The following is a 24,435-nucleotide window of genomic DNA, read 5'->3' as shown; positions in this document are numbered from 1 at the left end:
TCATTATTTAACTGGCCTTGAGTTTTGTAAGGTCATTTATTAAGACTGCCTTATAGCTGAGGTGAGCATTTGCTGGTGCCCGTTAAAAACCAACCAACCAACAAACAAACAAACAAAAAAAAACTTCTGGCCAGGTGCAGTGGCTCACACCTGTAATCCCAGCACTTCGGGAGGCCGAGGTGGGTGAATCACTTGAGATCAGGAATTTGAGGCCAACCTGGCCAATATGGTGAAACCCATCTCTACTACAAATACAAAAAATTAGCTGAGTGTAGTGATGGGTGTCTGTAATCCCAGCTAAGGAAAAGAAAAAGAAAATCGCATCCATGATCTGCATCACAGGACGTCAAGGCCTCAGTTACTGCTTTGACTTGCAGCAGACCCAGAATCATTCTCTGAGAATATTACTGGCCCTGCCTGAGAGGTTCCAATGCCCACAAGTTGGGTGTTCTTCTGCTCAGCTTTGTATCCTAGCCAGGCTACTCAGTTTGTTGGAGAGGGTGTCAGGCAAGCTGATATCAGAATCAGAAGAGTGCAGGTTCCTACTGCCTGAGGGGCTGCTACTATGGGTACACAGAGATCATCCTTTCCAGGCTCTGTGACCTCTGGAACATCCTCTTCCTTCCATGTTACTTCTTGTCCATCATTGACTACCAACACTAGTACACAATTTTACCTTCCTTTAGAAGTCTTGCTGGAGAAACCTACTCAACCTGGGTCATGCTCCAACAACTCCTCCAGGCTTCTCTATCCAAATCTACATTTACATCTTGACTTTCACATTTTCCCCCTGTCCTTTAATGCAGCAGGAAATCTTTCCCACGGACTCCCTCCCCCAATGCCTATGTCTAGATTCTCAACAGGTTCCCTAATTGAGTATGGGCCATAGTAACTTCCTACAGAGCCACGGTATCCTCTGTAGTACTCATGGCTGCTGTAACCTCAGTCTTTTCTTGAGGGGCTTCCAAGTCCTCTTCAACAGTAGGCCCCCTTGGAGGTATAGGCTTGTCTCTGCTGAAGCTGTCATCACCTGCCATCAGCAAAGTCACAGAGAACCAGGTCACCCCCATGTGGAGAGCCAAATCTAGAATCCCAGTCAGGTATCCCCCTGCATGGCCCAGTGGCTATAAAATCACCCTGATGTGATTATGTGGGGGGATATTTTTCCTGGAAATTCAGATGATGACTTAATTATTCACAGCACATGGAAACTTGTATTTTGTTTTTGAACATAAACTTGAAAGGATTCTTTTTCATGATACTTTTCTTCTCAAAAAAAAAAAAAAAAAAGAATCATGTAAAACAAAACTTTGTTTAATCTCCCAGCCTTGGAGGAAGTATCAGTATCTGAGTCATATATCTGGGAAGGGGAATCATGAGGCTCCCTGTTGCACAAACGCCCCATCACTCAGAGCACCTGGTGTACCTCATTTCCAACCCTAAGGGAGATGAGTGTCACCTGCTTGAGGGTTGGCCTTACCTGCTCAGACCCTGCTCAGTGAGGGTCACTGAGCTCACCTCACATCCCAGTAGGAGTGAGTCAGTCCAAGCTCTGCCCAGAGGTAACAACAGGTCCATGCCAAGCCACTGCACTCTGTTCTGGTTAGGAGAAACCCCAGCCCCTCCACCAGTGAAATGTCCCACACACGCATGCTCTGATATACTTAAGTGTGGTTCCTACAGGTGACCCCTCCCGACAGGCACAGTCCTGGCTGCAGGGCTGGGGCTCGGCCACATCGTCGCTGGCCGCCACCTCCTCAGGGTGGTCCCTACTGAGCAACAGGCGCTCCTGGATCTGCCTGTGGATGTCCAGCTGCAGCCTACACATCTGCTCCTGCAGCTCACTGATCACATTTAGAACTGACTGTAGGAAGGAAAAGAAAGAAGAGACAAGCACTCCAGGTGAGACAGCTCTCAGATGCACAACTCCTTAAGAGAATGGCACAGAGGAAGTGTGCATGGGGCGGGAGGCAGGTGGCACCCAGTGGTCACTGTTGATGGTCCTCTACTTCCTCACCAGAACCAAAAGACATGGCATTTTTCTTCAGGCCTGCCCCAACCAGGGGCCTGTCTTGAAGTTCGGACAAATCCCCAACAGCTCCTTTGTGCCATACTGTTGTGGTAATGCTGAGGCATTTCTTCTAGATAAGGGTCTAGAAGAAACCCTTCATACAAGCAGAAGCAATAGCAGAGATGGGTGCACACCAGGGGCACACACATGGACACATCCCCTCTCCACATATACCTCTCCACATGCTACACACACCGAGTCCCCTTCCCCAAACACCCAATGTGTCAGCACCTGTGCACAGGAGACATGGCACACATCACACTTATCCATGACAATACATACCCAAACCCTAAACTCAGGCACCAATATGCCTATTTCAGCATATTTATCTTATATTCCTCCATCTTTTCTAAAAGATTATCCCAAGCAATGTTCTTGCAACTTTTCACTGATGTGTGGATTTACCTGGTCTACCACAAGACACATTCCCGGCCAAACCAAAAAGGCCAATCTGATGTGCACTCACTCCTTAAGGACACAGATCCCTACTTTGTCTCCTAGTTTCTGGCAAACCATCACAGAGTTGGCCCCAAACTCAATAGACTAAAATTTATTGAACCTATCAAACTTTTGCCATTTTGAAAATCAAGAAGAACATGGTTAATTTCCAGTTTTCTAGCAACTGATTTGATTTTTCTGATTCATTAAAATTCATTTAATGAACACTTTGGACGACTACTGTCCTAAACTTTTTGTACCTGTCAGAGGCATCAGTGGAATCAAGGCCATTTTTTCTTTGATTTTCTTATTAAGAACACAACTCGTGTGTGTGTGTGGCTTTGTGTTGTCCTCAGCATTGTCCTCCTTTAGTTTGGGATGTCCCCTTCCTGACACTGGTCATGCAAGTGCACTTTTATTTGTCTTTAGGATATGTCCTTTCTGCCTTTTGTACAAGCCCCTCTGAACACTACTTCCTTTCAGGACACCTCTGAGTGCTTCCTTTTTGTTGGTATTATCTGGGAGATTGCACAGTCAGGATTATATTTAAGTCGTTCAATATTCTTGGGTCTTCTTCTGTTCGAGAGTTCCCCATTTTATTTTTAAACTGTCAGTTATGATTTACCCAAGTATACAGTGCATGTCTGTTTATGCCTAGGTTTTTTCATGCTCACTCTTGTGAATTTTCAAATAACAATGAGCACTTTCTCTCAAGTTACCTATCACTTTTACTTCATAAACCAGTTTCTCCCTTTGCTTCTGTATTGGAGCTAGAATGGCAGTTTTCCTAGTTTTGTCTTTTACCCTCTGAATAAAGTATAAACCATTGAGAAAAACAAACAAGTAAATATTCAAATGCTTTAGAATGCAGCTAGGAGATGTTTAGGAGCTAACCAAATAGTTGCTGCTCCCTCCCTCCATCACTGTCCCTTGTCTGCACCAGTCAACTTGGAGACCTGCATCAGGAACGCATCTATTTTCCTCCATCTACTCAGTAACCGAAATTTCTGGGCTACTCTGCCTTAACTCTCCCTAGCTATATGTTGTCATTGTTTTCTGGTATATGTCTGTTCTCAGGCTTGGCGTTTCAACTCAGCTTCATAATTTTTTATTTTTTTTTGAGACAGAGTCTCGCTGTGTTGCCCAGGCTGGAGTGTAGTGGCGTGATCTCAGCTCACTGCAACCTCCACCTCCCAGATTCAAGCGATTCTCATGTCTCAGCCTCCCAAATAGCTGGGACTACAGGCACACACCACCATGTCTGGCTAATTTTTATATGTTTTAGTAGAGACCTGGTTTCATCATGTCAGCCAGGATGCTCTCAAACTACTGACCTCAAGTGATCCCCATGCCTCGGCCTCCCAAAGTACTGGGACTACAGGTGTGAGCCACCACGCCTGGCCTAGCTTCACAATTCTTTATCTTCAGGGCTGGCCCATCTCCTCTCTTAACAGGTCTGTTTTCCCTCCCATAAAGCAGACCCTTTTGTAGCTCTGTTCCATTCTGGGTCCCACAGAATAACATCTAGGTGTCATTTATGAGGTTATAATTGCTGTCTTGTGTTGTAACCTCAGCTCACCTTGTTTTAAATCATACTTTGCCGACCATTAAAGCTCTTCTTTATGATTCTTTTCTACGTGAAACTATTGGGCATCTCCCATAATCACAGTTGTTTCCAATCCCATCTTACCTGCTAATCTTGTACACAATTTTACTTAGTTCTTTCTTTTTTTTTTTTCAGGCTCAGTTTAATACTGTCCTGGCACTCTTATACATTACATTGCTCATAGGAATATAACCTCTATGCTCTAGAGAGGGCAATTTGGAAATATCTGTCAAAATTTCAAGTTCCTGTACCCCTTGACCCATAAATTCCACATCAATATATTTACATATATACAAGATTATTCACTAAAGCATTATTTGTAAAAGCAGAAACTTGGAAACCACCTAGATGTCCACTGAGAGGGGACAAGTTAAATAAATTAGGCTATAGTTGGATGGTAGAACAATATGCAGATATGGATATGAATGAGGAAGTTTTTAAAAACATAGTTGGTGTGAAAAGAACTCTAAGACTGCTAAATTTAAAAAGAAAGGTCTACAATAGTGTACATTTGCATAAAAATGAGGAAAAGTGTGTGTGTGTCTGTGTATATCCACATGAATGTACCTGTCCATGCATAAGATGACTCTGGAAGGGTACAGACTGATGGCAATGGTTCCTGACTGCCGACTGGAGGACAGGTGTTGAAAAAGGTCTTTTGCTATATACCTTTTGAACTCTTGACTTTTGAATTGTGGGAGTACATTTCCTATACTGATACAAATGAGTAAACAAAGAAAATAAAAACAAGAATAATAAAACTCTCCTCCTTAGGCCAGCTCATTTCTGAGCAAACAATCTTTCTAGATCTCGCTCTATATTCCAAGTCCATCATTCTGTTGCCTCAGTTCAGAAATCAGAATCCCTTTCTCCCAAGGTCCTAACCACAAGGAAGAAGGAATGAGGGCATCATCACTTGTGCTATAAGATGTTTCCATTTTCTGCAGGAAATCCTTAAGATTCTTTCCTGTTCTCTTCTTGCTCATGTGTACCCCTGATCAGTTGGGCTGACTCCTCTTCCTAGCATACTGGGGGCCCTGTTCCCTTAACAGGGTGCTCTGGTAACTACTCACAGAACCCTCTGTTGCCACAGTGGGGTCCAGCTGCAGGTTGCTGGCACCCCCACAGCATGGGGAAGCCAGATTCCTTTCTTGGGGAAGATTCATCTGAGCAACATGCTTTTGCAATGCTTTGGCCTGTGTCCACACAGAGGCTTTCCTTTACCTCTGGATCTCTTTCTTTCATGCTCCATTCTTTGATTTTAGTATTTATTTTCATTGTCAATCACTCTTTCATAGTCCTGCTTTTCAGGAGTACGTCTAATTCATCCAATCTTCAGTACCCTCATATGATCCCAAACCATTGCAAAAGGCTGACGAGAAAAGGTAAACAGGAAACCCAGTACTCACCGACATCTCATTTGGGCCATTACTTACTCCTGAGCAAGTGTGGCTATCAAGGAACCTGCGCCTCCAAGTCCTTAGGTCTTACAGAATGACTGTCAGTAATCACTTCCACAACTTACAATGAGCAGCAGGACGGTGGCTTAGGCTATGATCAGAACCAGAGTAGAAAGAGCAGCCTGCAATGCCCTTGCCACCAGCATTCTCTTCTTTTCATTAAACATAAAACAGAATTTGAGGATAAAGCCTAAGCTAAACTGAGGAAGTTTATTTCATATCTGCCTTCCTCATACCTAAGGAAAAAAAAAAAAAGAATCCTGCCTGTTCCAAACCACACACAATCAGCCCTCAGGCTAAGTACATTCACTGGAAAAAACAGCAGCAGTATAATATGGGAAGTAGCGTTCCCTTTATTCATGCAATTACAAACTCTGGTGACCTTAGCCAGCAAAATGTTTCACTCAAAATAAACATCTCCATGCACATGGCGATAGTGCAGCTTTAGCAGCACCCTGTGGTTTTAAACCCCTGGTGATCCATGCTCCAGACACTCACAAATAGAGGTAGAAGTTCTGTGCATACCGGCAAAGATTTTGTGCAATTACAAGAATGAAGAATTGGTTTCAGGTCATGTGGCTGCTCACTGATTATCACAGGTTTGAACAGCCTACAGAATTCCTCCACGTGGAAACCTAATATTTGTACTAGCAACTGGGAAGGGCTGTTATCTGGTAGGATTGAGGCCAGATGCTCAGGGTCTACGTTGCCTTATTTCTGAGCAGACCGATGGAAAACAACAACAAAAAATTCAGATTTAAAAATAATCTTTCAGAAAAGAAAGAAAAAAGCAAACAGTAAAATGACTGTGTTAGTGCATCTTGTCTCAGAAGTGGGAGCGCTCCTTCCTTTCTGATGTCCCTGTAGAGGGACTGCATTATCCCAGCTTGGTGCTAACCCTGCATACTTCCACAGATGGACTGACTTTCAAACTCATACCCACCACCTCCCATGCACGGATCCCTGTGGTGACTGGTGTAGAACCAGGCATATGATCCAAAGTGGCCCAGTGAGATGCAGCCCTGGGGCTTTTGCTGGAACCTTTGAGAAAGTACCTCTTTGACTGCGGAAGTTGCCTGACTGGCAGGATATCATTCTGGAGCTACTGATGGCCATCTCTGTCACCACTTGGGGAGAGCCTTCTTGAGAAAAAGGCTAAAACAGAACCAAGTGATACAACTGAGACTAATTTCTAGTAACACTGTGAGATTACCTGGATCTAGTCATATTGTATTTTTTAAACTGTGGACTTTTCAAGTGAGGTGACATAGCTCTCTCACCTCCCGTTTTGTCTTAAGTGATCCTGAGTTGAGTATCTGCCACTTTAAGCCTTCTTACAGAGTTGATGGAATTCTGCCCCCCAAGTCCTAATGTGTGTTCACATACAATTGTGCATGTTGAAACGCTAGTAAACTACTTTAAACCAGAAGAAAATTCAATTACTTCTCCCCGAACAGTTAATTCAACTAACACTTCACACAGATTAGCTTTCAGGCTGTGTCAACTTTGCAGCATGTAAATAATGTATGTGTGTCTACATTTTCATTTCCAACATGCTTAACAATACTATCAATTAAATCTAATTACTATGTGCCCAGGACCATGCTAAGGGCTCCACATACATTATCTCATTCACTCCTCAAAATAACCAAAGAAATAGGAAGTATTACTACCTTTATCACACAGAAAAAGAAACGGAGGTTCGGGAGGTTAAATTACCTGCCCAAGATCACAAAGCCACTGAGCTCAGTTCAAAGGTGGGAGATTCGATTGATTAGCCTGCACTCTTAATCAATACAAGCTACTATTCTCAACTTATTGGTGATATCTTCTTTTGGCATCTGTACTTCTAATTAATGAACATGTTCTCAAAAGCAATGCAAGGAATATGCTCACACATTAGAAATATTCCAATCACCAGTGTGTTTACTTAGCAAACATGGCAGGTATCAGTATGCAGTAATGCTGGCACTTATCAGAAGGAAACAGTATCTGTCTTTAGCCTAACTGAAGGAAGGAGATGAGGATACAGCAGGTATCGACAAAATGCCAAATACTATGACAGGTACTTAACTTCCATGATTTTATTTGGACTTTACGAAAGCTATCCACTTTACAGATAAAGAAATTGAAATTGAGAGATTAAGTAACCAACTTGAAGTTCATAGAACTATTAAGCAGTTAGGTCAGTAAATAAGCAAGGTGTTTTTAAACCTAAAACCTATCTTCTTTCATATCTCTCATTTCTAGGTGTGAATATAAGAACTTAAAGGTAGAGGCACATGAAGACAGTTATCTAAGGTTAAAACATGCTGCCTGCTCTCAAAAGAGCTCTGAGCCTAAAATTCTGTAAATATTTATTTTAAAAAGAGTCTGGCATGCTCTAGTCAATGGCATACAAAGACTGAAAAACAAAAATTGGAAAACATTTTCTAAGAGAAGGCCTGCTCATGGGCCGCTCCATGAGACCCATCAGGAGAAAAGAAACATATAACCTGAGGGTTCCCACCGGGTCAGCAAAATGCATGTCAAGAAATGTTTCCAGACTCCTTGGACGTGTAGTGACAATGGCCTACTGGGAGGCCGACTTCACCCCTGTACGTTGTCATTACCTTGGGCCTCTCAGAAGACATCTTGAGTCCCTCCACATTTTGTCTTATTCTTCCCCAACTATTGCTTCTCTTTCCATCCTTGTCAGCAGTTTGAGGGAGGATAAAGCCTTAGAGCCAAAATTGGGTGGTTTGGATATTGCTGAAATTTGCAGCCACAGCAAAACCTGATAACTTGGTATTAACAGATCACTGCATCTCTGGTGTATAGATATTTCTGGCACCCAATAGCTTCCAGGCTGGGAGTTGACCAGATAGCCTAAATTCACATTATGACAGCCTTCCCATGTCTGAGCTTAGGACAGTACAAGATCATCCTCACCTCTGCTTTCCTCTGCTTCTCCTCCTGCTCTCTCTGCTCCTTCTCCATGCCAACCAGCTTGAGCTTCAGCTCAGACACTTCAGTCATCAGATCAAGCTTTTGGGTCTCAAGAGATGTGCGGCTTAGCAGCTCCTGCAAGCAAAAACAGATCTCGAAATCAGAAACCACCATGTCAATAAGAACAGCTCTGGCTTCATCTATAGCACATAAGGCAATACCTAAGTTGTGTGTAGACTGCTGCCTATGAGTCACAGGCCTACTATGGATGGGCCCGGGCTGACGCTGGGCTACTCAGGGATAGCACATTCCCGATACCACCCACCGTACTTAAATAGACAAGGTGAGCTATATTTCTCAACTAATATGTTTGCCCGTAGAAACCATTATTCATTATTTCCATGTGGAGAAAAATGAATGGGTACTTTCAAAGAACCAAATTTCTCAATTTTTTAAAAGACAAAGCAGCAGGTCCTCTCTATCAAAAGAAACAAAAATGCTTACATTAACAATATATTTTTTTCAAAGCCAAAATTTCTAGATCACCTCCTGGGCTCAACCAATGCTCAGCCCAGTCTTCAACACGTTTCAATACAAGACTTCACTGCAATGAACCTAGACAGGAGCTAGAACATAAAATACATGTTCAGAGAGTATTGAATGATTATGTGGGAATCTTATGTGACATGGATCTTTCCTGGGCTGTTCCAAAATTATAATCTGGCCACTCTGGAATGTAAATAAGAAAACTGTTCTTTCCCAATTGTGAGGACAGACCAGGGAGGTTATTATTAGTCCTGCCATCACGGGGACAGTAGCAAACTATAAGCAGATAACCCAGGTCTTTGACAACAAACCTGTCACTAATAAAAACACTTAATAAGCATAAACAAGGTAACAAATAAAGGTGATAGGCAAGACACCCAATTAGAACTAATATGAATTATAAGGAACCTCAAAAATCAGGAGCATTTCCTAAAGTCCAGGGCAACATATTTTTCCCATTGGCAAAGGGTAATGTCCTATGAGGTTGAAAATCCTGGCACATGGTAGACATTGGCTACATTGGATCTGGCAAGGAGAACAAACCAGGCAACCATGAGAACAATGGGCCAAATGAACAGAGGAAAATACAATATCCTGCCATGGTCTGAACATTCTGTATCATCTTGGGCAACCCAAGCTCAGCACAAGAATGGAAATCTCAACACTCTTACTCAACCATTATGAGGTCACAGATTCCGAACTGTCCTCAGAGCATGAATCAAACCACACAAGACAGAGATTCTTGACTTGATTCCCAGGCCAACAGCCTGGGAAACAGCCTACCTGGGAAAGGTAGGTTACAAACTGTTCATCTGCTAGTCTGAGAGGATGGGTATCTATCCAGTAGCCCAACAACTTCTAGAGCATAATGAGCTCCCCCAGCTCTGGGCTAAGGAGGCCAGCCACACTCCAGACTCCAGTTGGCTGGAGCTCCAGCTGGCTCACAGGCAGAGGCAGAGCACCGCAGACAGAGCTACAGGCTACTTGGCCACAAGGAGTCAGCCAGATGAGTGTGTCCAATGCAATGGAGAACTGAAATTTGTTCAGTGCCTCCTCTGTACCAGAGACTGCTGGTGCTCTTATATACATCTTCTTAATAAACTCTCCCAGCGAGTTGGCAGTAAACATTATCCCAATTTTACAGATGAGGAAACAGGCCAAGAGAGAATATGTAAATTTTTTGGCCAAGGGCACAAGCCAATCAGCAGCAGAGTTAGTTTTCAAACAAAAATCTGTCTGACCCCAGAAGTCATATTAGTCTGTTCTATCACACTGTTTCCCAAACAGAGAAAGAAATCCAAGGATTTTAAGAGACATTTTTAAAAAATGGTAAAAATAGGCAATCAAATATTCAGTGAGCCCAGGAATTGTCCACTCGAATCGCCAAGATTTCATTGAGCACGTACTACCTATCAGGGCCTAGCACGAAGGCTAAGCAGGCCACGACAAAGGGCCTTAAGCAGTTCTTCCCTGAGTGTGAGGGCACACAAAGTGATAAGTTCTCTGGGTCTTGAGTACATGAGTATCTTAAGATGTAATCATCCCCTACACCACCTGCTCTCTCCCACCTCCTTCCTTCCTTTCCCTACCTCCCACTCTTCCTTTATTAGCCCATTCTCTAGTTCTCCATCCTTTTGCCTACCTACCTTGTTCCTAACATGATTTTAAGCAGTTTGTAAAATAGATATTTCAAGTTAAAAAATAAATCATAAAAATTAAGGCAGGTAGGAAAGTAAGTTAAAGTCAGACTTATAGTCAGTAGAAAATCTATGCCATACACTTCTATAAACAGCTAGAGATGGACTATAATGTACATGTGAGCTTCCTAGTTGCCAATGCAAAGGGGAAAAGGAACAAGTGCACAGTTCAGGGTCCACATGGTAATGCCTCAGATTACTGAAATCTGAGGGGAAAAAAATTCTCCATGAAACTTCATTCATTTATTCAACAAGTATGTTTTAAAAAACCTACTAGATGCCAATGCCTAGAAACATGACAGTTACTAATAAAACGAAACCCCCTATTGAGTACTTGAGCATCTTAAGATGATGCTTAGCCTGGACGCAGCGGCTCATGCCTGTAATCCTAGCTATTTGGAGGCTGAGGTGGGTAGATCACTTGAGCCCCAGAAGTTTGAGATCAGCCTAGGCAATATAGTAGAACCGTCTCTACAAAAAATACACACACACAAAAAAGGCCCCTGTGGTGGCATGGGCCTATAGTCACAGCTATTTGAGAAGCTGAGGTGGGAGGATTTGATTGAACCTGGGAGGTTGAGGCTATAGTGAGCTATGAGCCACTTTAGCCTGGGGGACAGAGTGAGACTCTTTCTTAAAAAAAAAAAAAAAAAAAAAAAAAAAAAAAAAAAAAAAAAAAAAAAAGATGCTCATGTAGCTTTGTCTCCTGATCAGCATTCAAAATACTGCTTTGATAGGATTTTTAAAAGTCTCATAATGTATCTCTTTTGAAAGCTAAGATTCTACTCTGCTTCCATCATTGCCAAAATCCCTCTAGCTATTTTAGCTACCAGGTTGTGATTGGTCATACCAATGTTCCAGCTGATGAAGATAATATTTTCACTGGTTCCAACAGCCATTCCAATTGGTCATGCCAGCGTTTGAATTAGTCACACTAACATTCCAAATACATATTCACAATTGGACACACTAACATTTTAATTAGAAACCTGAGGTTAATTTCATATAGTTCAGTAATAATAGAACATTTATTTACTCTCTTCTAGCTTATATCTATTAGCATGTGCTTCTACCTTTCATGATCATCTTCACCTTGTCCCTGTTATAATTACTGTTCTGGTCCCTAAACTCAAAATCAGACTTCAACAAACTTATCCCAATTCCAGCTCTACTTCCCCATCTCCAGATCCAGCAAGGCCCCTAGTCACTATTATGAACTGTGATCTCTAAAATGTGTGTTTTAATAGGAGTTAGCTTATCCTGCATCCTCAATTGCTCCTTCTACTTCCAACATAAAGTAAATCTTGTTTTTTTCAACAATATTACACCTTCTTCCCAATCATTTCAAGTGGAGACCACTCAACTTCCACCAACCCAATTTATAGAACTCCGTCCTCCCTATTCCAGGGCTGCTTCCAAGCCACTTTTTGGCCTCCTCCGACCATCTGCATCTATCCTCCTATTCTAAGGCAGAGCTCTTCACTTATACCACATTATCCCCAAACACTCAGAACCAGCCCACTTCCTTCAGGCTTCTGTCTTGATCAACAGCTTTTCTACCTACTTTAGGCGCATTCCGTCTCCTCAATAGCTTCCACATCTTTGTTATTAACTTTTCAATTCAGTACCCACTCTGGCTTCACATTCTTTGACCTCAGCTCCAATACGCTTTGCTTTCCACTTCGTTTCAGCTTCTCAGCAGCACGGTCACAACTTGGATCTCATGTTTATCCAGCATGTGTTTCCTTTGCTTCTAAAATCTTCATCTCTGAAATTCTCTCCTCTGGCCACAATCGTCTGACCTTTCCTCTGTCCCACTTGCTCACTCAACCTCTAATTGCTTCTGTGGCCACTAGTTACTTAGTAACTCTCTATTTTCCTGGTTTATCAACTTCCTTGAAGCAATATTAGTCTCCTTATCCACTCTATATTTTGAAGTTGGTCATTTCAAATGTACTCATACCTACAGCAGAAAATCCTCCTAGGAGCTCATCCCTGTCTCCAGGCACCACGTGAGTTTGTCAGTCTTTTGTCTGATTCCACCCTCCATGGCTTAAAAATTGCTAGTGAAAGTCACTTAATGATGCCAGTTGGTTTCCATACAAATTTATGCTATCTAATTACTGCTGATCTTCCAATACTGCCTGGCAAAACTTGTGTTTGTCTCTGGCTGATTCCTTTCAGAAGCTATTCCAAGTCTTTTCTGTTCTGCTCAAGCCTAAACCCCTACCATGTCCTCCTCTTCTCCTCAAATAATCTCTCCTCATATTTGCTGAAAAGATAAAATGCATCTGTTCATTGAATGTAAGTTGTATTTCAAAGTTTCCCAGCATCATTTCTCATTCATGTATCTTAAATTCCTGTCTTAGAGACAGCAAGCCCATAGTTCCTTTCCAAGGCTAATCTGCCACAATTGCACATTGCCATCTTCTCTGCAGTCTTCTTTCACTTTTGAAAAGTGTTCTCTAGCTCAGAAAACTTCCAGCTGCACATAAAAAGTACACATCAAAGGATACAGTGCTTCCAGAATTTGCTCCTGAATTGCCCCTGACTGACCTTCCCGTTTCTGGCTATTTCTCAGTCTCCAGACTCTTCATACATCCCCATACAACTTGATGAACCTTACAGTAACTTCCTGGTCAACCAGCAGCCTTTGGCTCTGTCTCTGAGCTCTGGTCCTGTTTCTCCCTCCAGCTGGTAACTCAGAATGGCTCCTGCTCACATGGTCCTAGATTCTTCCTTACTTCTGTACTGCCTTTGGGCCATTTCCCACCAGGCTTTGTGCTACTCTAGATTAGGGCCATCAATCATCCACTCTGACAGGCATTTAATCTCTCCCTCACCATCAGCTCCCATCCCTCAGGCTATAAACATGATCGAATTTCTGACATTCTAAAGAAACTTGACCTTGCCTTGCCCTCAAGCTACCACCATCAACTCCCATGTCCTTTTGCTGGGCCAATGCATGGGTGTGTGTGTGTTTACGGGTGGGTGAGTAGGTGTGTGTGTTTATGGATGGGTAAGTGGGTGTGTGTGGGGTGTGTTTATGTGTATGGGTGGGTGAGTAGGTGTGTGGGGTGTGTGTGTGTGTGCATGGGTTGGTGAGTAGGTGGGTAGGTGTGGGTATGCAGGTGTCTGTGTGTGTCACTCCTCAATACAATTTCTGCCTGACTGAAACTGGCTTCTCCTTTCACCAACTAGGGCACAGAAATCATTCTGGGACCAATGTACAAACTTTAAGATGCAGCTTGCATTTCTCAGGTCTTCATCCGCTCAATGTAAGCTACCCCTAGCCACCCCATCTTCCTTGCTCCAGGTTTTCCTGGCCCTTCTTTTTTCTTCTCCATCTCCTTTGCTGGCTCCCTTTATCTGTCTAGCCTGTAAGGAAAACACTCTTAGAGCCCTTGTTCTCATTCTCAAGACGGGAGTCAGATCTGATCCAGGTTGTCTGGAGCACCCACATCCCTGCTAGGCAACACCTGCCCCCTGCTGAGGGCTTCCTGACCTTCAGGGTGGAATCCTTTTGGGCTTCTGGAGCTACTGCAGTGTGGGGAGGGGAGTTGAGAGGAAGCAGTGAGCTGAGGATAAGGGGCAACAGCTTCCCAGGCAGCACTCTTCTTCTGCTCCCAATAGTTTGAAGGTTGCCGGTGCAAATGACAGGAGGGAGGAGGTCTGGGGGAGGCTGGATTTTACTCACTATGGTAGACCACGAAACTGGGTAATAAAGGTTTAGAAAAAAATCAATGGATAAAACTGTCACTAACCTTTTTCAGAAGGACGAATACTTCTCGTTTCTAAGAGATAAAGAAAGTTTATATCTCGGAGAAATTCATCATTCATTTCCTTTTACCAAAACTCATGTTCTGACTAAAGCTGAACAAAAGCATTTGGCTTTCAACTTATTCGCTCCTTAAAGGGCCACATCTTGAAGCAATTACCTCCATCTTTAAGTGTGGAATATGACCCAGGGAGTTACTGACCAATGACGGAGGACCACAGCCAGACTGGCAACCTGAAACCAGAATGAAAGAATGGGCCATGGAAAGGCATGAAAGGAAAAATAAGTCTCTTTGCCCTTTGAAGTAAAAGGCCCAGGTCTTGCAGGGAGGCTTCTTTCATGAATAACACTGTGCAGACAAGAGGTGCTTGTAGTCAACCCGAGTTTGAGCACAGACTCAGTCCCCACTAACTCAATTATGTCTCTGAACCTTACTCTTATCTGCAAAAATGAAGTTAAAGTATCTAGTTTGCCCTGTAGTCTGGATACCCAACATCAAATAGGATAAACGTGAAGAAATTCATTAGCTCATAAATCCCCAGAGGGAGTTCTTGGGAATATTTGAAAACTTCCTGTTTTCTTCACTTATGAATCAGTGTATTACCTGCCTCAGACAGATTTGTCTTCCCACCAGAACAAGTACACAGCTCATTTAATATTTTCTTTGAGATAGAAATACCTGTTTAAAGGCTCTCCTGGGAAATTTATCAGTCAGCTACTAGACCTGTGTCTCAGGCCCACAACCTTCTGCTCAGTGTCTTGACTTACAGTGGCCATTTGTATGCCAGCCTGTGCTTAGTAACGCTGGAAAAACTTTACTAGAACTCTGAGAAGTAAGAGGTGGGCAATACAGAGGCCATATTGTCATCCCCATTGTCTACTAGTAAGAAAACAGGTACACTGACTTTCCCAGATCAACAGCAAATAGCAAATCTACAGAAACTCATATCCATGAACTCTCAGTCCCCTTTATTTGTCACTTCCCAACCTCAACTAAAAGCCAAAACAATGAAGTTGCCTAACTCCTAAAGCTCTGGGTCAACAGGGAGGATGGAAATAGAGAGACTGGTGTTGTTCAAGGTTTCCCAAAAGCAGGATTATGTCTTCACAAGGTTTGCACCCTTACTTCCTCCCCACAGTGTTCCCTTTCCCTGTGTTCTGTTTTGACATTGACATTGTTTCTGTTCACATTGATTATATCTGTAAATGACCAGTCTGGAAAATGCTCTATTTGGCCACTAGCTCCATGTAAAACCTCTTATCCACTGAGTAGCATCAGCTTCTTTCCGGAGATCACCCTCTAGAGAAGGGTCAGTGATCAGAGGCAGAGGAGCTTATTGTGTAGGAACCTACTAGACCCCAGAGAGCTCACGGGGGCTACTTTACAAAAAGCCACCATGGGCCTCAAGTATATAACAGAGCAGGGAAACCTTTCCCATGATATAGAGATTTTTGTTGCCAGCATAGTTTGAGCCAGTCACGAGAAGATTGCTGGTCCATGCCTCAAATCCTAGGGACAATTCTGGGCCCTGGTCTCTGATAGCCTTGGTGTGCGGCTGAGCAATGCAATGCCTTGACCCACTTAAGGACCAGAGAGGCAGGGCCCAGCACTCTGAGTTCCATTTTCAGGCTCAGACAATACCAGCCCAGTGAAAACCAACTCAGACTGTCCCTCCCCTAAAGATCCTTCTGAGAAATGGTTTTTTTTTTTTTTTTTTTTTTTTTCCCCCAGTTTTGTTCTTATTGCCCAGGATGGAGTGCAATGGCATGATCTCAGCTCACTGCAACCTCTGCCTCCCTGGTTCAAGTGATTTTCTTGCCTCAGCCTCGTAAGTAGCTGGGATTACAGTTATGCAACACTACACTTTGCTAATTTGGTATTTTTAATAGAAATGGGGTTTTACCATGTTGATTAGCCTGGTCTTGAACTCCTGACCTCAGGTGGTGATCCTCCTGCCTTGCTTCCCAAAGTGCTGGGATTACAGGCGTGAGCCACAGTACCTGTCTGAGAAATGGCTCTTCTTAATGGGAAAGGTTTCTTGGGTAATCCAGACATGCTCATTGAGTCTAAGACCACACCTTGAGTAGGTGCTTCCCTAAGCAGTCCTGAGAGCTACAAGGTATGTCTATGTCTATGTAGACAGCTATGAGATGCTTGTAGCAGTCCTGAGAGATGCTTATAGCTATCATGTTCCCTTCCCACCCCACATCTTGCCCTGGGCTGCAAAATAGAAACATTATTTTGTCCTCAAAAGTGTTCATAATCTAGGTAAGCTCATGTGGACCTGCCCCTTTGCTGACTCTGGTTGGTTCTGGTTTGCTTGTCTAACCCCAAGGGAGGTCTTCATGCTCTTTCTGGAGGCTGGATGAGTTCATGTGTGGACAAAAACAGATGGGAGCTGGGAGACCAGCCCTGTGCAGGGACAGGCTAAGGATGTTGTGGTTGGGGGTACAGCAGGTACGTGGCTCATGAACTGGGTAGGGAATTAACGTCTCACCTCTTGTGCTTCTGGAGGGAGGTTGACATTGGTTAGAACAGCTATGGAGAGAGATAGCTCAATGGGGTTCTTGGAGCCCTTGTAATCATAAGGTTTGGGCTATGCTCATTGGATTTGGCTTTTCCTAAATCCCCCTAGAGTTATTCCAGCCTGCGGGGGCCAAGTCTAGAGCAGAGGTTGCAGATTGGAGGCCTGCGGGCCAGCCTTGACCTATAGGTATGATTCACAGAGCATTTCTAAAAACTTAAATTAGCTGCTAATATTTTTAAAGCAGACATCTTTAACTCATTAAATCTGGATTTTGAGTCTCGTGTAAAAAATGAGAATATGTAGCATCACCATGCCTAAATGGTCAGTCAAGTGGAGTAGAACAGCAGCTGCTGCCTTCAGACAGGATGTCTTCAGAATGCAGGGTTATCAGGAGGAGCAAACCCAGAAGATGCACCTTATCTATAGGCAGCTAGAAGCTGCATGCTGAGACAGTGAAAGGATTTTCTTCAGAGCCTTTGAGCAGCAGGCTCACCTTGGCTCTGGGCCAGAATGATTTCTGAGGCTGGCAGAAAGAGTCAATTGTTTGCCTCCATTCTCTGCCTCTAGGCCATGAGTCAGTCATTCTTGCTCCTACCACCAGAAGCCAAGGGCCCTGCAGCCAGGATATCTCAGTCAGATTGGGCAAGTGTTTGCCTGTTCTCAGCTCAGAAAATGCATACATAGTCCAAGCCAGAGATATCATTGCATCAGCGCTGTGGTGCAAGAATTAAGTGTCTTCACAAACAGCAACAAACAGACTTCAGGAAAGCAACAGCATGTTCGGCCAAACATTCAACTCTGGATTTAGATTTGGGAACTCAAAACATCTCAAGCTCTGGTGCCACCCAGCCCAGTGAACACGTGGGTGGGAGATGAGGCTCAGATGTGTCCTATGGCTTGAACTCAATTTGTTAAGAAAGGAGCACTGCATACTGCTATCATTTTACCCTTGGCAGTTTGAGGGAACGCAATGAAAGCTTATGAGCAGAAAAAAAACTTAGTCAAATTCAGGAATCTTTGAAACTCGATAGTGGCTACCATACTCCAATATATGTCAGGTTAAGACATCTACCTCTGTGGCGCATGGTACCACACGCCCAATACCAAACTCATAGCACACAAGAAAGAGGATTTAGAATAAACAGGATAAAAAAGGTAACTGAGCTTAAGACTTTTTAAAAAGTCTAAAACGCCATCCATGGGAATGCTTAGAGGAACTAGACAGCCTCTCTCCAAGTGGTGCTGGGCATCACAATCAGACTCCTTGACACAGAGACTTTGACAATGGAGCAGAAACACTGCCATAGAAAGCTATGTAGAGCAGGCTCAGAGAAGCCAGCACGGGCAGTCAGACAACTCAGCTACTACAATGCAGCTATTCTCTGACCTCTGATTATGTGGTTACTCTCCCAGCATCACCTTCCTGAAACATCAACCTTCTGACTTGTTCCCTTCCATATTCAAATGTTCTTGGTGTCTTTCTGGATTGTTTACACCATTCAATCATCTTTCTCCCTTATCTTTCTCATCTGAAAACCACACCTTGAGCAGACCTGAAAACATAATCTAGTAGGTTGTTTTTTGCACTCTTTGTGAAAATACTTTCATCATTTGAGATTTTCTTCTATCAGGCTATTTTCTTTCCTGGGTCTTCAAAAGAAAGATTCAATTTTTTAAAAAAGACTCAATTCCTCTTGCTAGCCAGATTTTTAGGGAATACCATGAACAAGAGAAATGGCACATAATCTAAGTAGAATATCAAATGGAGCCAAGAATGTGGTAACTTATTAATCAGCAATGAAAAGATAAGAAACTAACAAAAGTTCCTGAGCCATTGGAACTGGTTTTTATGAAGATATATACATAAAAACAGTGACTTACATGTTTTTAAAGACCTTCAAAGGCACTCAAACAAAACTAACAAACACCAGAATTAAGATGTTTATTATGAGACCAAAGGTAAAATTCAAAGCCTGTATTCACCAGTATGCTGTCAAGAAACAATCTGAGTCTTATGCTGATCATGACAAAAAAAAAAAAAAAATGCTAGTGCTTTTGGTATTATAAGCAGTCACCTAATTGAATCCACTCATTTTAAGGAACAAACTTTTGATCTTTAAGTAATTGTGAGCATCTTTTATGTGCTAAGTACTAAGCCAGGAGTTATAAGGCAGACACACACAAGCTTCAGTTGTTTAATTTTCAAGATAACTTAAAACACAAGAATGATATGAATTAAGGAAAATTTAAAATTAGATATATTAATAGATTTCATTTACAAACTTAATTAGCTTCTGAACAAATTCTGAAAAGAGTTTTAATAAAAATTCAACACCCCTTCCTAAAAAATTGTAGTTCATTACTTATAATACAGAAAAAGTACTCAGGAATCGAAAAACAGTTAAGTCAACTCTGATACTTTTACTAAGAAAATCTATTATCAGTGATAATAAAGATGACAATACAGCAAAAATGTAAAATGGAAAAAATTATATGATATTAAGCATACAAGATCAGAGAAGTAAATTGCATATTTGATGTGACTACAGACTTGGAAAGTACATGCACGCATAACACGGACAAAAAGGAAAGAAAGAGAAGACTATATTTGAATGGTAGGAAACAGTTAAATATTTTTTCCATTTTGATAGCTACTGAATTATATTAAAATGTTATTTATGTAATAATTTTTATTTAAAAACTATATAGAGTAGGAAGAGGCAGAGCAAGATGGGAAAGGGGCACAACTGAGAATTGACTTTCTAAAACTCCAGATGACACCGCAGGATGAGGGTGAGTCCCCCAACTGAGGTCTTCCTCACTGCACCAGGTCTGGAGGAAGTGCTAGCTGGGAATCTGTCTAACCAGCTCAGCAGGTTATTCGTCTCGGGGCAGCCCTTCCTTTCCCTACCCCCTCTGCTACTCTCAACGTTCAGGTTGGTTTCACCTGCTGTACAAACACTATACACTGAGCAGCCAATCCCGCCTCCAGGTAGGATGGGAAAGCAGGCAGCGAGAGCTGTAGCCTAGGCACAGAAAGGGGCTTCGGCACATGAGCTGCTTCAGAACCCAGGGCCTTCAGCACACCTGTCCTTACCTGTTGAAGCATCTCTTCAGCAGCATTGAGTTTCACCTGGTGTCCTTCCAGACACACTTCCAGGTCTCGAATCTTCTCTCCCTGGGCTTCCACTTGGTCTGTGAGGACACTCACCTGTTCCAGGAAATAAAGCAATGGCAGAGGAGCAGGGACTTGACATGGGGCAGGAAAGCCTCCCCACCGCAGGGGAGCTGTGAAACCTCACCACTGACTCTTATACAGAGGAAAGAGTTTTGCCTTTGGCTGAGTGGCAGGTAGAGGAAGTGTCCTGAACGAAGGCAGCTCCGGTTAGATTCTTACCTTACAAGGGAGTCTCGGCCACTGCTCTGATGACATGGGTCACGTTTACTCCTCTTGACAGACTCAAGAGAAAAACACCCAACAGCCACAGAATCTGCCTCTGGGCTGGACTCGTGCTCCTTATTCCTCTTACTGAACAGCCCCGACCTGAAGGCACATCTCAGCAGGCTTGCCAGGACTTCTGCAACCTCATGTGGAAGAGCTTTCCAAACTTCATGAAAACGAACCAATGACCTTACCTCTCTCATAAGGGTGTGAGGACTGCTCACCTATCAGGCGAGTGTTTTGATGCAATTAATGAATGTGGGCTGTAAAGGGCATGTATTAGCACTGACAAAACTTGGCTCCAGAAAGGGTTTTGTGCTTCACAGGCCAAAACATGACTCTAAGTCATAAATACAGAGGAGCCACATTACACATATGGTGGCAGAAAAAAAGTCATCTTTCTAAAGAACGCTGAGAATCTCTATTGAAAATATGAATTAGTAAAAACTCATTTACAGGAAGTCATTCAAATTATGCCCTAACTGTATACTAGCAATGGCTTTCATAGCCTTCTCTATTAGCAAACTGCCCCAGTATCCTTTTTCTTTATTAAGAGATGGTTCAAAGCAAGAAGAAAGAGAATGAGTGTCCTCCCAAAAGTGAAGAAATTAGCAGTTGGTAAATTGAGATCCTTTAGACTTTTTCATCAGAGTCATTGTCATTTGCATATATATTATCCAGAATTATTTCTCAGCCTGTAACATAAAGATAGATGGAGCATGAGTTGACGTGAGTTCATTTATGAGTGTTTAAATAAATTTTCTGAATTATAAAGCTCCTGTTTAAAAAGGAACTAATCTAAATTAATATGCCTACTTTAAGCTCTCCATTTTTACGTTCCCAAATGATGAATGAATTATTGAAACATATTCCTGGAGTCGACACAGGGTTAACATTCCACTTTTAACCAAAAAAGTGGTTTAAAACCTTTGTAGGTGGGTGTGTATTTATTACTCCCTGTGGCCCAGCACTCAGCCATCCTGAACTAACACCACTTTCAAAAAGGTAGTACTCTGGGGGTGGGCTTTCCTCGCTGGAATCCAGAGTTTCTGTCTGTGAAGGATGTTTTCTCGTTAATCTTATTATGAGGATTAGACATTTCTATGGTCTATACCATGCCTGAGGCTATGTGTTGGCGATACCCAAGGAATCACAGGATCTCTAGCATTCTATAGCTAATTGTTCAGCTCCAGAAGACTTCAGAACATCAATGCTGATTCTAAGTATTATGAATGAAGGGATGTAGAAAATCTGGACAAAATACATAAAGGTCCTAAACATGACCTTTGTTCACTAAAAACAACTATTTTTGAGACCCTACTAGATGCTAGGCATAGTTCTAGGTATTGAGGGATACAGACGTTAAAAAAAAGAAACAGGACGAAAATCTTTAAGGATTTTCATTACAATGAAGATATAAGAGATTTGGGGTTTCTTTTTAACTAATCCTAAAAACAGAGTATTTTGTTACGTGTGATTTGTCTCGTTTTACGAGTAGAACCAGGAAAACTTTCTGGGCCAAGGGCTCCAAATTAAGTCAGTCTGGCTGAGCTTGTGTGTGCATTAAGCAAGAGCCTCTACCCTGCTGAGAATCTGTCTAACCAGCTCCACTGGGCCACTGCAGAACAGGAGTGATCACATAACAGACACTCCTGGAGTCTGCCCATAAGCTCCCAGTAGAGTAGAAACCACTAGGGTCAACTTCTGACTTTACTGGTAAGCAGCTTCCCAATTGTGTTAAGATTATTTAAATAGGGATTATTCAAGAATTCGGAATTTTAGAAAACTATGAATGTGAAAGGAAGCATTATTAACACAGGACTTTTAAAAATTAAATTGTAATCCTCTCTAAATAGGAATGTGCTATTTCAATCATGAAGGGTCCTGGTTCAGAAGTTTGCAATTTCATACTGTTTACTGCAAAATCTCACATTAGATACTCTTTCACTAATCATGTCATTGGGATAAGAGTTTCAAATTACACATCCCTCAAACATCTGTGCTACAATGTGCTATTCAATCTGACCCCTGCGACCTCTCTAAAGGCGGCTCCCACCACCCTTTTGGGCACAGACTCCAGGTACAATAGCCCTTTGCTGTTCTTCCCACACACCAAGCACACTCTTGCCTCAGTGTGTGGGCTGGAATGACCAACTGCTCTGCCTGGAGTGCACTTCTCCAGGTATCTGCATGGCTCCCTCCCCAGCTTCCTCCTGTAAAGGAGATCTTCCTTTTACTACACAGTCCTCATCTTGCTTTACTTTTTTCCATAGTTCTTATCATCATCTGAAATAGTTTACATATTGGCTTATTGTCAATACACACTCTGTTTTTTTTTTTTTTTTGAGACGGAGCCTCACTCTGTCTCCCAGGCTGGAGTGCAGTGGTACGATCTCAGCTCACTGCAACCTCTGCCTCCTGGGTTCAATCAATTCTCCTGACTCAGCCTCCTGAGTAGCTGGGATTACAGGCGCCTGCCACCACACCCAGCTAACTTTCATATTTTTAGTAGAGATGGGGTTTCAACATGTTGGTCAGGCTGATCTCAAACTCCTGACCTTGTGATTCACCTGCCTTGGACTTCCAAAGTGCTGGCATTACAGGTACCTGCCACCAAGCCTGGCTAATTTTTGTATTTTTAGTAGAAATGGGGATTCACCATGTTGGCCAGGCTGGTCTACAACTCCTAACCTCAGGTGACTCACCCCCATCGGCCTCCCAGAGTGTTGGGATTATAGGCATGAGCCACCGCGCCCGGCCCACTCTCTCAAATGGAAGATCCACAGAATGGGAACTGAGTCTGCCTCTTTCAGTGCTGCATCCCAGCATCAAAAACCAGAATCTCACAAGTTGTATATACTCAATTATTTTATAATGAATAAATCAATGAAGAAAAATACAAAACTGGAATGTAAAACCATATATTTAGTATGAGCTCAGTTATTTAGAATACAGGCAAAAGGAAAAAAAAAACAACACTGGAAAAAAGGCCAAAACGTTAACCTGATTCTTCAAATTTTTAGCATTTTAAAAGTTCCTAAAATCATTCATTACCCTTATGTTCATAAAATACAATGAAAGAATAAAATAAATAAGGTAAAAAGAGAAAAAATAAACACACTGCCACCTCATAACCCTAGTGCTCCAAGCTGAAGTCCATAGCTTAGGTAGGGTACAAGTCCCCCCAGCCCCTCCCTCCATTCTACCACCAGTCTAACTCATCACCCTTTAAGCTTTAAGGAGCTGGGATTAGGATACTGGCCTTTATATTTTCCAAATCACCAATTAATATCTGATGCATACCAGACCTTGAGCAAATGCTTGCTAAATCAATTTATACTTTCAAAAGCTAACATAGCAAAGAGCTAGGCCTGCTTCTTCAACAGCGTTCTTACGGGAATACCTAATTCTATGGGCTACAAGGCACACAAACTTTCAAAAGTGAGAAAGCCCCTTTGACTATCTTTTTCCATTAAAGGTGTTGGAGTTCCTCTCTTTCAAGCAAGAGAGCTATCAAAGGCTTAGCCCCTATTACCAGCTCCAGGGGATTTACTATCAAAAGGATCAGTCTAGATCCAGCTTCAGAAAATTTGGACTTGATTCATTAGCATTCACCTTTAGGCCTGTATCACCCACAGCTCTGTCTTATTAGGGGCACGAAGATATATCTCCCCTACCTCACAAGACTCGGGAGCTTCTGGGGGACAGGGCCCATTTTGTTCATTCTTAGCACCTGGAAATCAGCCTGGTCATGGGGCTTCCAGTGTATACAGGCAGGTGCTTGGTACTGCATGATAAATGAATGACTGAATTCACAGCCCCTCAAAGTCAGGTCTAGAATTACTTACTTCTTTATTTCAGGAAAAGTCTTTTCTAAAAACATACGCTTTGGAAGCAGAAAAATTCCAAGAGAAAATCCCTTGTGCTTCCCTCCCACTTAA

The 24,435-nt window shown here is 42.5% G+C and overlaps 1 protein-coding gene across 23 annotated transcripts in view; it reads right to left on the bottom strand.

The window, feature by feature from the left end:
- Positions 1-24,435, bottom strand: part of PPFIBP2 (PPFIA binding protein 2) — a 141,173-nt gene that overhangs the window by 40,555 nt on the left and 76,183 nt on the right. For 9 of the 23 annotated variants that reach the window (XR_004257570.1, XM_032240619.1, XM_032240622.1 and 6 more), the window contains 3 exons: positions 20,150-20,263; positions 8,507-8,638; positions 1,682-1,864 (listed from right to left, as the gene is read on the bottom strand). Coding sequence is in view for 22 of the 23 variants with exons in the window: in XM_032240619.1 (XP_032096510.1) it covers positions 1,682-1,864; positions 8,507-8,638; positions 20,150-20,263 (429 nt within the window). In the remaining variant the exon portion in view is untranslated. The other 14 variants (XM_032240625.1, XM_032240626.1, XM_032240639.1 and 11 more) reach the window with 9 other exon arrangements.

The sequence above is a fragment of the Sapajus apella genome, unplaced genomic scaffold, assembly GCF_009761245.1.
Source record: "Sapajus apella isolate SASKATOON/1434 unplaced genomic scaffold, GSC_monkey_1.0 scaffold47, whole genome shotgun sequence".
NCBI lineage: Eukaryota > Metazoa > Chordata > Mammalia > Primates > Cebidae > Sapajus > Sapajus apella.
Note: the sequence above shows the minus strand (reverse complement) of the source record. Positions and strands in the feature narration are given on the sequence as shown.